The sequence below is a fragment of the Taeniopygia guttata genome, chromosome Z (genome assembly GCF_048771995.1).
Source record: "Taeniopygia guttata chromosome Z, bTaeGut7.mat, whole genome shotgun sequence".
NCBI lineage: Eukaryota > Metazoa > Chordata > Aves > Passeriformes > Estrildidae > Taeniopygia > Taeniopygia guttata.
The window spans coordinates 62,565,008-62,577,911 of NC_133063.1; the positions used below are offsets into that span (position 1 = coordinate 62,565,008).

Sequence of the window (12,904 nt, forward strand, 5' to 3'; positions counted from 1 at the left end):
GGGCAGAGTAGCTGGAAAGCTGCCCAGCAGAAGATGACCTCAGGGTGCTGGTTGATAGCAGATGAAGAGGAGCCAGCTTGTGGCTGAGAAGGCCGACAGCATCCTGGCTTGGGTCATAAATAGTGTAGTTGTCAGGACCGCATCTGATATTTCTTGTATCAGAAAGATTGTGGAAGGGGTTCATCCCCCTGCAGTCAGCTCTGCTGAGGCCACACCTCAAATCCTGTGCCCAGTTCTGGTGGCCCCCTTACTGCAGGACAGACACTGTGGGGCTGGAGAATGTCCAGAGAAGGGGAGCAGAACTGGTGCAGGGCACAAGTCCTGTGAGGAGCAGCTGAAGGAGCTGGGGGCCTTTAGCCTGGAGTAAAGGGGGCTCGGGTGTAAACTTACCACCCTCTACAACTGCCTTGAAAGGAGGGGGTAGCCAGCTGGGGGTCAGACACTTTTCCAGGTAACAAGAGATGGGACAAGAGGACATAGCCTCAAGTTGCACCAGCTGAGGTTCATTTTTCTGAGCATCAAGAACAGTTTCTTTTTGGAAAGAGTTGTTAAGCATTGAAACAGACTGCTCAGGGAGGTGGTGGTGTCGCCATCATAGAGTTGTCCAAGAAGTAATTGGATGTTGTACTTAGTGCTATAGTCTTAAGTAACGAGGTGGTGATTGGTAAGTGTTGGACTTAATGATGTTTGAGGTCTTTTGCAATCTGAATTATTCTCTTACTACACATATTCTTTTTCCTGTTATTTTATTGTTTCTAAATTACATTTCAGGTTTCTAGTATGTCCTGTATATCATATTGCTTTCACTTTCTGCTATCTTTTGGCCTGTTTTGTCATTCTTTGTCATTGTTAGCTTTATTTTTGATGGTCTTATACCCACTGCTTGTACTCTGGAAGAATACATCCAGTGTATGTTTACTAGAAGAAATGGGGGTAGTGTCTAAGAAAGAAAATTCCCTGCATTATGGAGGATTTGAACTTCTTGGAGGCTTAACAAATTCATTCTATTCTCTTTCCTGACCATTGGATGCTCCAAAGCTTGGATGTTCATGTTGTTTCAAAATCAACTTTTAGACTTCTCTCTAGTAAAGTCAAGAGCACCTGAGGTATATAGAGGTTATTTGCTTTCCATATGCATTACTGGGTGACTTAGCCACTTAATTATCATCAAATTACTTCTCTTTAAGATGCTGCCTCACCATGTAAGACAGATGTAAACTAATAACATGGTGAATTGCCTTTAGTAGTAGCTATGTGAGATGAGATGAGATAATTCAGAATATACTGTACCAGCTGCCTAGATCTTAACCCAAATGTAAAAAGGCTACCAGTGAACAGTTTGATTGTATCATACCTTTTCAAAACCTAAAGAAAGGAGAGTCAATAGTCTTCTGTGTTAGAGAATTTGGGTTGCAGTTGGAATTTTTGAAAATTCATCACCATTTTTCTCTAGTATGGCACTAAGGGCTTACCATTCATGAACAAAATATGAGAAGTGTTAAGACCTAGTAACTGTCCCAGAGCCTTGCTTGGCTCAGATTTTCAATTTCGTCTTTTTCTGGTGAAGTATTTGGCTGCCGTTTACCTACAACCAAGGACTTTCTAGTTGCTGCACAAATGCTGAGCATATCTGTTTAGTTTCCCTTTCATGGCTATGTTTTCTAACACTTCGGATAATTATATATAATTTTCCCATTAGTGTGTTAGCTTTGCCAGTGGATATCTATAACACATTTTATTATGTAATGTACTGCTTCATCAGTCATATGTGCTGGTGCATTCTCATATATGTATAGTCTTTCTGGCTCTTGTTTCTGCATTTGCTGTCACCTTTAACAGCTCAGTTCCTGCAGTTGCACAGCTCTCCATATAGTGTGAGCTCAGGTAGTTGGATAGTTAGTATAGAAGTGCAGATTCCCATACTTTACTCTGTAATAAGAGCTCAGAGGTGTGAATCTGAGGTCATTTACCACATATCACTGATTTTTAACAGAAAAGAAAGATATGAAACCTAGCAATGTCTGCTCAGTAAAGTACACCTTTTGTAAAACTTGTTGCAGGAGGTGTAAGGCTTTGGTCATCTAGTATTTTTTCTGTAACAGTATTCCATTTGATTTTGAAGTATTTTCGAAACTTCAGCTGATCAATTCATTTATACCTGTCAACTGAAAATATAATCTTTCTTCTGTGTTACTCATTAAAACAGGTGAATTTCAGTGGAATTAGCACCTGTTAAATACAATGTGCTTGGGGGTACACGGGGGCAAGATCAGCACATGAATCTTAAGGTTTTACTAGCTTTAACAGTTTAGTCCATTTTTTAGCATTGCCTTTAGCAATCATTTTTTTATTTCATAAATGTGTAGGGCACTCTTAGAGCATGATGGGTCTTTCAGAAATAGAAATACTGTCCAAAATTGGGACCTGCTATGAAGCTGAACAGATAGCAAATTCTGAACAACTGTGTAGGATATCTGTGTAACGGTCATTAGAGTGTAGTGACAAAACCATGTAGTCATATTGTGATAATTTAAAAGATGCATAAGTACATTATTATTTAATGAACTGCTGATTAGTCTTAAAGGTATACTTGAGAGCAATTTGTGTTATAGAATCATAGAGGCTGCTTTTGTGTATTCACAGTTTACACAGCCTTATGTATGGTTTAAAGTAGAAACAGCAAATAAAAATGAAAGTCTTAAAATCAAAGATCAGCAGCAGAACTATGATAATCCTATCTTATGCCTTATATATAGTCCCAAGAATAGAAGCAATGCCTGAAGAAAGATGGGACATGCATACCAAAGTACTGCTTTCTATACAAAAACTGCAGGCTATGCAACACAACTCTGGGAAATTCAGAAGCGAAAGTAGGACTATGTAAAGTAGTATACAGTATGTATTTCTTTCAGGATATTTTTTTTCATGCAGCACCAGACTTGTTCTTAATGACTGTATAATTTTTACACCACAGTTTCTAAAAAGAAAAATTTGTATGAACATTTTTTTATTTGGTGACTTGTCTTTTTAGCCTTTGCTAAGGTTGCCTTTTTTTGGTACAAAATTGAGAAAGACAGCTAGATAGGACTTAGGTGGAATATGGATAAAAACAACACTATGCAGACTTCTTCCCACCTCGCTTCAAACTATAGATTAAGATGAGATAGTTCTAGAAACTGGTAATTTAATTCAACTTTTCATCAATGGAGTAGGGTCTTAGAAACACAAACCTCTACTGAAGTTCTGAGAACACAGCCAGTACTTGTTTACATTTAGTTTTTTATGCTGAAAATCAATTCCATTTATTGGACTGCTGCTTCCCAGCATACAGAACACTTGTGTCAATTAATCTGGCAGCTCTGTGAGGCAGGAAAAATCCTGCTACAGCAGCTTTAGCATTTTGCATATGTGCTGTTAAAAGTCAAGCCATTTGCGTGTTTTCTCAAAGATGCAAAAAAATAAAGGCTTTTGTTTTTCAGCACATGGTCCAAATTAGTGCTAGGGTTTTTTTAGGGGAGTGGCCTCATCAACTGGCTCAAAGTTTTGCAGAACAAACTACAAAACTCCAACCCCACCTCAAAACCACACCAAACTCCAGCAACAGTATGGAGTATAGCTCCACTCTACTCCAGAACAGCCAGGCTCCAAAGGACAGAGATATATCAAATCTTATTAAATATTTTATGTAATTATCTTTAGTTACAGACTTCAGTTAGGTTTCTATTTTCTCTTGCACTGCTTTTATCTGTGTATGAAATAGAGCATTTTGAGAGGGTCATACCCATGAATTGTCTTAATCTTAAGGAAACTGGTTTTTTGCATTAAACCTCTGAACTTTGGGGTTGAAAAGATGTAAATGTTTATGGTTACTATCATACCAAAATTTGTCTTGTCATTGGATGGAATAAGAAAACATTTGCAAGTGAAATGTTGCTGGTAAGGCTTGCTTTTATAACTGCAGTTATACTGAAATCACCAACAAACTTTTATGTTAAACAACAGAATTTGTAGAATTTCTTGAGGTTTGTCCCTTCCCTGTTCCCTGTACTCTCATTCTTCCCATAGAGATGTTGACTGGTTGGGTGAACAACTCACTTTTACTGGTTTTATACTGACCTTTCTATCAGTGTCAATAATTACTTCTATCTCAACATGTTTGATTTTATTTAGAGATTTATATCAGTGTTTCTGGTATGGTGCTAGTCAGATCCTTTCTACTCAGCAGTGTGTTTCAGATGCATTCTGCTCTCCAGGGACTCCTGTGCTCAAAGTGTCTCTCAAGACTCCTAAGCACAGGGTTTCATAGTGTGCCAGTGAGTATTAATTCAGCACCTTGCTACATCAGTTTTGCCTGCTGAGTTTAGGAAAAGTTATTAGACAATACGAGCAGACTAGTCTCATTTTTAACCTCAGAAAGAGAAATTATGTTATAGATGGATTGAAGGCTGTATGCTTTCTACCTTTGTCTGCCCGTGCTTGTGCATGATCCATTAGGCTATATGCTGAACAGAAATTCATCCTATGGATTTGTTCCTTAGAAGATGCTTCTTTACCACCTGATTACTTGGAAAATCTGACCTTAAAGATGCTGGTAAGTAGTAGCTCATAGCTGGAGAGGGGTGTTTCTTTGAAGTGTCTGTGGCATGTTGAAGGTGCTTCAAGATCTTGATTTCTGAAAGTAAATTCAAGTAAGTTTTGATGTTCTGTCTTCATTAGGTGGTGTAGCCCTAGGAAAATAAGGCTTAGTATTGAGCTACCTGTTCTTAGTGACTGGAGTCATATTCAATTTGTTAAAGAACTTTACTGATTAAAACAACTGTGGTCTGCTTATTAAGCTTAGGAGTCTCACTTCCTTGCTCAATTTCCATATGGAAAATACATGTAGGAAAGTACAGAGTCAGTCTATTCCTGCTGTTTGGAAATGTGGACCCACAGTACCTTTGACATGTGCTTTCTTTCAACGGTGTTGTTAGCCCTTCCATGGTCTGGTGGCTTCCCTGAAGCTGGCTGCAGGCCTGGACCTTGTCATAGGTGATATAAAGTGCATTAAAAATAATTACTTAGCTCTTGTGTTGACTGGGAAACAAAAGTCTTCCTCTGCTTCTGGTCAGTGTGCAGATCACAGGCGTGTTGCTAGATGCTGGCAGCTTGTCCTGACGTCAAGGGAGGTCCACTGCCAGCAGCTCTTTACATGCTTATCGCCCCAGTAATGCACAGTCTGTCTGTCACTATAGCAACCCCCTCAAAAATTACCTCAGCAGCCACTAAAATTCGTCTTTATTAAAACTAACTACAGATATAATTAACTTTAGAAACTTGGTCGGTATTATAAATTTACTCAGAACCATGTATTCTCTCATTTTCTCTCCTTTCTATAATGCCTAGATGAGTAGGTACTGTTTGGGTGAGAGGCCATATAGCTACAGTGTGACTCATCAAAACATGATTTCTCAGTAGGTGGTGAGAATGAGCTCTGAGTACCATGTAGCTGACACCTAAATGTCTTGCCCAGTTGCTCCTTCCTCTACAACCAAATTTCCTGTGGTAATGCTAATAGTTACTCAATGTTGAACTAGACCTCAGGATGGCTTCCAGAGTATTTCCTATAACCATATTGTTATTACAACTTTAAAATTTGAAGGCAATAAACTGGAAAAATACCTGGTCTGTGCAATTACTGGCTACTCTTCTTTTGTGTAAGATTGTAGCTAGGTCACGTCTTGTGGTTTGCTTGCAAGAGTACATGTGTAGCCAGTCCTAGTGTACACTGGGGAGTTAAATGCACTGGTAAGCCTGATTGCATTATGTGCTAATTCATTTCAAATTGAGCATCTGCCCTAAAACATGCTGTGCATTTCTCTTATGTGTTTAAATTTTTTGATTGTGTGTAGGATTTGTTTGCCCAGGAGGACAGTATAGTTGTCAGTACTTTAGGGCTGCATTAGCTAAGTGTTTTGGAACCACAGTGAATCAGTTTATTAGTAAGCAGATATGTACAAAAGCCCATCAAATTTTAATTTACTTCACATCAATTTGCATTAAAAAACTCAACACATTTCACATAGCCATGGCTTCACAAATTTTCTTCTGGTTGCAGATAAGCCAGTGGAGGAAGTAACTCCACCTGCTTTCCTTCTGGAGTTTATGGACGTGCCACATCCTGGGGCATATTCTGTAATCTGAACAATTTCAGTAGCATTTCTTCACTATTCCAAATAATTTTGACGGAAATAAAGAGCTGGCAGCTGGGGATAGGCAGAGGAGCAGCTAGGGTGGTCTGAAGCCAACAGAGTTGAAAGCAGAAGACAATTGGAATTACCTAGCACTTTTGATGTGTTAATTTAAAGTTGCTGCCTGCTAAAGTAATTTAAAAATAAATAAATTACTAGTTTGATAAGCTGTAGGATGTTTAAAGCTTATGTGTGCAATGCTGCACTTCCCTGGTGATCAGAGAATTTCTTTAGGCCCCAGCTTGCGTGAGGGTAAAAAAAATGTTAAATATCCAATTCTTTTGGTACAAAGATTTAAAATTAAAAGTCTTTATTGTGACAGTAAATAAACCATGGTAAGCTAAATAATGAAATCTCCATGTTCCAGGAACAGTTAGAATAGTACTATGTGAAAAATGTTTGCTGCTAGTGTATCTTTAAGTATTAACTGTATTCTAGTTGTCTTCTCTTTTTATGTAGTCAGCTGCATTCACTTACATATTTCCTCTCAGCATTTTGAAATAGTGACTCAGCTCAGCAACCGGTTGTTCAGAATAATCAGGCTGTCACCACACCCCTTCTAGTGCAATGCAAAAATCCATTCTTGTGCTTCATAAAGAGAATGTGCCTTGGGTTTTGTCTGTGTAGTATCGTGGATTTAGAGATGTAGTGCTTTGCAATTAATACACAAGTTGTGACAATGTATTGAGGTTATGTGTGTTGATTTGCTCTCGTTGGTATTCTTGGAAGATTGCACCTGACTGAAAAGAAACGTTTTATTTCTGTCAAATCAAAAGTCTTCAGACAATGATATAAAACAGGGCATAAGATGGAAAGGAAAGACCCTGATGTCAATCCCAGTGATAGCTGTTCTTGAAGAAAATATGGGGGTTTTTTAAATCTTACTTTATTTTAGCTGTTATGTAAATTTTAAAAGAGGCATGCAGCATTTTTAGTGATTTTAGAGTATGTTGAAGGCAACTTTGTGTTGCTGCTGCTGACAGAGCTTTCAGTTTGATTTTCAGAAACATGTTTAATCTCCCTTAAGTTGATAGCAGAACACAAAGTTATATATCTTCATGGGGTAACAGGAAGTGTAATTGCCTGCAGAACTGTCAGTAGCAGAAAATACCAATTCCTTTGCTTCAGAACAGCTGTGCAAAACTTGATTTAAATCTGAACTTTAGCACAAGTAATTTTTCAGCAGAAGTTAAAAGTCTATTAAAATAAAATGTAAAGAAACTTCAAGAAACAGGAAAAACCCAAACAAAAAAGACTAAACAAACAACAACAACAACAAAAAAAACAAACACAGGAAAGCCACAAATCAAAACTAAAACAATTGTTTTCAATCTAGGAAGAATTTAATTGACAATTTGCAGTATGGTCACAGCATTAAAATAGCAATGATAAAAGACTTCAAGTTGTGCAACTAAGACCTGAGATATTTTCATTTAAATAAATTGAAACAATAATACGTTAATTTATTAAGTTTTAAGTTAGAAGAAAAAGAGATGGGGCTAAATATTACTGGAAAACAAGCAAAAAAAAAAAAGGCAGGATGTATTCTAAGTGACTTGTTAGCCTGTAGATTCTGATTATGGTTGTCAGAAATTCTCTTTTTTTTAGGGTTTTGGTGCATCCTTCTGTCTTGTTGGGTTTCTTGGTGTTTTGTTGTTTGTTTTTTTTTTCTGTGAGATACTGCTACTGGTTTTGACACTAATTCCTTGATTCTGGGTTTGAATGTATAATTCAGGACAGCTCTTAGAGAGCCCAACACTCTTTTACCTGTTAAATGAAAAAATCCGGGGAATTAAGTAAGACTCTATAAGGAGTCTCTGTAGGGAGCTACAGGTGAAGTGAGTGAAAAGGTAGTGAGTGACCTGTGTTTGGTTACTGAATAAGCAGAACTTGAGCATAAAGGATGAGGAGAAGAAAAAAATAAGTATTTTTTAAGGATAAAGTAGTGTTTCTGAAACTTAGGGAGAAAAAACCCAAAAAACATCATCTGCTCATGTATTGATTCCTAGAAACACAAATGAGATGTAACACTTTAATAGTATCTATCCATTTGATTTATCACCTTTTTAAAATCAGTTGGATGTGCATTACCAGATAGTAGCATATCCTCTATGAAAAGATGCAGTAACTGGGCTCACCTTGGAGACCACCAGGTAAAGCTTGCCAAAGGAATGCAACAAGACATTGTGTAATTGGCCCACCTGCCAATTTATTCAGTTAAAATTCTCTTGTTCTTGTGAATACCAGTGTAGCATGTAATGACTGGCAATTCTTCTTTATCTCCTTCCAAAATTTCACCACAAAATAAAACTAATTGTTCTGCAGGTAGGAGGGAATAAGATTCTAGTTCGTAGTCTGTCACTTTCTTACGGTGATGCTTATGGGTTTCATTCACTTTTATTTTTTTCTTTTTCTGACAACAAATTGATGATGAGTTTGTTCCTGCTGATTTTTGTGTAAAAAACCTCTGATGGCAGATCCAGTGCTAAGACTCTCAAGCCTTCTCACTGCCAGAAACCAATTAGCATTCTCAGAAAATATTTTCAGACTAGTACCCTCTGGTTTAACCAAGATAGTGTTCAATACATCTTTCTCACATTGGTATTTACTATTGAATTGATACTCCATTAATAAAACATAGTGAAGAAAATTTGATAATTTTATAATTGAGCCAACAATAATTTGGCTCTTCCCAAAGCTAACAAAGTCTTCTGTATTTTTACTGTAAGGTAGAAATTAAACTTGTTTGTTTCTGTCATTGTTCAGGATAACTTCTCACTATTTTATGAAAAAGTAATTCAGAACATCTAGAAGTGGTCTGATTATTTCTTGTGTGGGTTTAATTTAAAAGAGTGCCTTCACTAATTACAAGGAAAAAACACATTCAGAAGTTGGTGACACTTCATCATCATTTAATAAATTACAAAAATATTGCTCTCGTCCCTCTAGAATGAATGTGAGGATCCCTACATTAGTTTATCTTCTCAGTGGCTAACTGTAGGTGTACTTTTCTGCTCTACTAGCAAATGTCAAAGAACTTGGTTTCCTGCAGCAGTCCTGCCACATGTCCACCTAGAGCGTAAGCTTCCTGGCACACTGACTTTGTTAGATGTCCAGATAGATACCCATGTGTGTCTCCTGGACACACATGGGTATCTTCATTTTCTGGAGGATGTTTTTCATGACAGCTAATTAAAACCTTCAGTACAGTGCTGCTTTATGGTTGAAACTCACCATTAACCAATAAGCAGCATAGGTCTATGTTGTAGTTACTGAACCTTTACAAGCAATTTTATACAATTTTGGGTTATTTGTTAGCCAGCCGGAGTGTGTTTCAAGTACTGCAGACATACCAACCTTATCAATCAGAAATTTCAGTGTGAATGCAGAGAGCCCAATAATTAGTTTTTGCTGCCTTCTGGTAACAAGATCTGGAGAGTATTTTAATTGTCAGGGGTTGGTCTTTTTCATTTTTAACTTGGTCTCAAAACAGTGCTCTTTGTCTTCCTGTCATTTTATAACTGTTAACTAGACCAGTCAGTTACACCAGACTGCTATAGACCTCTATCTGTTCTATAGCAGTCCATTGTTTTTTGGAAGGTTCATGTTAGTTTGTCTAGGTGTGTATATGTTGGCGCTACAGACTGAATATCAAGAAATATGTTACAGATTCAAAGCAATTTTATATTTTTCACACTTTGTATAATACTATACCTCTAAATTTCCTAGAATTATATAATTGACATCTTTGGTGAATTTACATGTGAAAGCCAAGCAAAGTTGTATGGGATAAAAAAACCCCATAGTAATTATGCTACCTTTCTTGTAGAATTTGCTTGAACCTATGTAAGTGGGGGCGGAATACATTTTTATGTTTTGCCCCCTCTTTTCTACCGATAATGTTGTTTTGTTTTTTTTTTTCTGTTGTAATTCTCCTACCCCACAGCCCACTTCCTTCCCAAGTTTTCCTTTTTCTTTTCCTCAGTGGGATGATGGTGTCACTGTCTAGCATTCCTGTTGTTTCTCCCTGTTTATAGCTATCTTAATGACTTGGACCGCATAGCAGATTCCACCTATCTGCCAACCCAGCAAGATGTGCTCAGAGTTCGAGTCCCAACAACAGGGATCATTGAATATCCATTTGATTTACAAAGCGTCATTTTCAGGTAGGAAAAAAGTTTAAGCACCCACTTGCTTTGTTTCTTTGGTTTCCTTTTACATTAGCAATGCCAAGTAAGAATATTGATTTAAACTCCATAAAAAGCAATTATTCTGTTTCTAAAATTTGAGCTTAGTGAATTTATCTTCATGCAATTTTCCACATGTATTTAGGATCTCATGTTAAAGATGTCAGAAGGATCAAAGATAATTAGGTTTGTTATTTTTGAGAGTAGTTTTTACTGATAGAAAACCTGCAACTCATATTTTCAATAATATATATCAAAGTTTCACTATGCATAATAATCTGAAAATACAACTGTATGTCCTTGTCATTCATGTAAATTATTGAATAAAAGGTTACCCTTTGTTTAGTTGATTTTTAGAGAGATACCACCTTACTTCAGTGCAAGTACAATTGTGTAAAAAATAACTACAGAATTATAATTACAAGTTAGATATCCATGTTTACACTGAGACATGGGATGAAATGGGAATACACTGCAAGCAAACATGAGTTTTGATTTTGGCTGTCAAAGCCTTTAGTAGATATGTATTGTTTTCTATTTGCTTAAAATGGGGCAGCTTTAACAAGTTGTGGCTTTTGATTCTGGTATGTGGGGGAGAAAAAGGTGGTCCACCGTCTTTTTTCTTGTTTGTTGCTGAATACATCAGGCATACATTGCCAAATCATTGCTCATGAGACCTTTATATCCCATAATTCTGAGGGGTTTGAGACTCACAATAGTTCAAATACAGAAAACCCATTGGACTTAAAGCAAACATGATTAACTATCTGCTTATAACAGATTCTATTAAATAGCAGTGGGGGAAAAAATCATTAAGAAAACCAAAGAAAACTCTTTAACTAATTCCTTGAATTTTGCTGCATTTGTGGCTGGGTGTTTATATGTTAAGGTGTTCATGGACTTGATGTGGTTGTTAATTTTGCAGAATGGTGGATGTAGGAGGCCAACGATCAGAAAGGAGAAAATGGATACATTGCTTTGAAAATGTCACATCTATCATGTTCCTAGTAGCTCTTAGTGAATATGATCAAGTGCTTGTGGAGTCAGATAATGAGGTAAGCAACTGTCAACAAAAACCACGAGTTCAAAAAGAAATAGTTTTACTAGTCCAGTCCCAGGTGTTTTCTAAATGCATCTACAAGCTATCATGCACAACTGGCACTCAAAGGAGAAGCAGCACTTCAGGGGTTAAAGGGGAGGAAGGGTTCAATCTTCAAGCAGGGCTAAGCGGATCTGCTCCATGAGGGATTTAAAGAAGTCTCTATTTTGTGTTGAAGAGGAATACAGTTGAACACAGAGAAATGTTTGTTCAGTTACTGTTATGAGCAGAGGCACAATAATAGGTGGTGTAAATGAAGACAAAATTTATTGATTTCTAAGGAGCAGCCCCAGGGTAGTAAACTGCACTCCTTTGACTTAAAGCCTGAGGTGTGTATTGTATTTTTATTTCAAAAAAACAAGAGAGGTAAGCATGTGGGTGGGCTGAGGGTTCAAAGCACACTATCCATTATTTTGAATGCAGTTTTGAATGAAGGCTAAGGATGATATTTTTATGTTGAAGGTATTTTTTCTCTCCTGAGGGATTTTTAAATTTACTCATTGAACTTTTATGAATTTTACTCATTAGAACTGTTCTGTGAAAATCTTTCAGCAAATACTTAAAAAAGTTAAATGAAAAAAGGGGAACATTTGACAGTATCTTCTTCATGGCTGTATACAAGTTGCACTGTTTAAGACAGTGGTTGACATAAAGTAAAACAGGTCCTCCTGGACAATCACATTTTGTATGTTTCTTTAGAATTATTGTTTTTAAAAAGTCTTGGAGCTCTGGAAATTTTTACATTTGTAGCATTTTCATAAAACAAAACTATTGTTACATTAAGTGTATAATTATCTGTGTCATTCAAAGCAATTTCCAGAAATTGTGATGCAGTCTGCACCAGCTTCATCTCCTATAATTTTGGAAACTAGACACATGTAGTTAAAAAAGAGAAATCTATCAGATTTGGTTTGTTTCAAGTCAAACTGGAAGTGTCTGTTTCTGTCTTTTTCTGTTTGCATTATTCTTTTGTAGCCACAACAAATACTAAGCATTTTAATTATACAAATCAAGGCAGAATTTATTGGATTGCATAAAGAAAAATTAGTTATGATAATTTTCAAATACTATTCTAACTATCCAAAATAAGCTTTGTGGAAGTCAGAATGATTTTAACAACAGAGGAAAACTTCTGAACTTTTTGACTTTTAGTTTAAAATATATTCATGACTTTAATTCAGACCAGCTTTTGTTTTCAAGTTACACATACATAGCCTAGTAGGCTTTTCAGCACACTTGGGCCTGTGTTACTCTAACTCTGGACACAGTCTTAGAGCTGAGCATCAGTTTGGGCAGCATAAGTTTTGGCTTTCAGCAAACTTGTCGCCTGTCTGTTTAGATTTTGCTGGTATGCCAGGACACTGCCTTCTGTTCTTTTTCTCTCACCT

The 12,904-nt window shown here is 36.8% G+C and overlaps 1 protein-coding gene across 1 annotated transcript in view; it reads left to right on the forward strand.

The window, feature by feature from the left end:
- The window catches only part of LOC100230245 (guanine nucleotide-binding protein G(q) subunit alpha), a 118,286-nt gene that overhangs the window by 82,534 nt on the left and 22,848 nt on the right, over positions 1 to 12,904 (forward strand). Inside the window, exons 4-5 of the mRNA XM_002187065.7 lie at positions 10,268 to 10,396; positions 11,343 to 11,472. Of these exons, the coding sequence (XP_002187101.1) occupies positions 10,268 to 10,396; positions 11,343 to 11,472 (259 nt within the window). The remainder of the gene's footprint in view (positions 1 to 10,267; positions 10,397 to 11,342; positions 11,473 to 12,904) is intronic.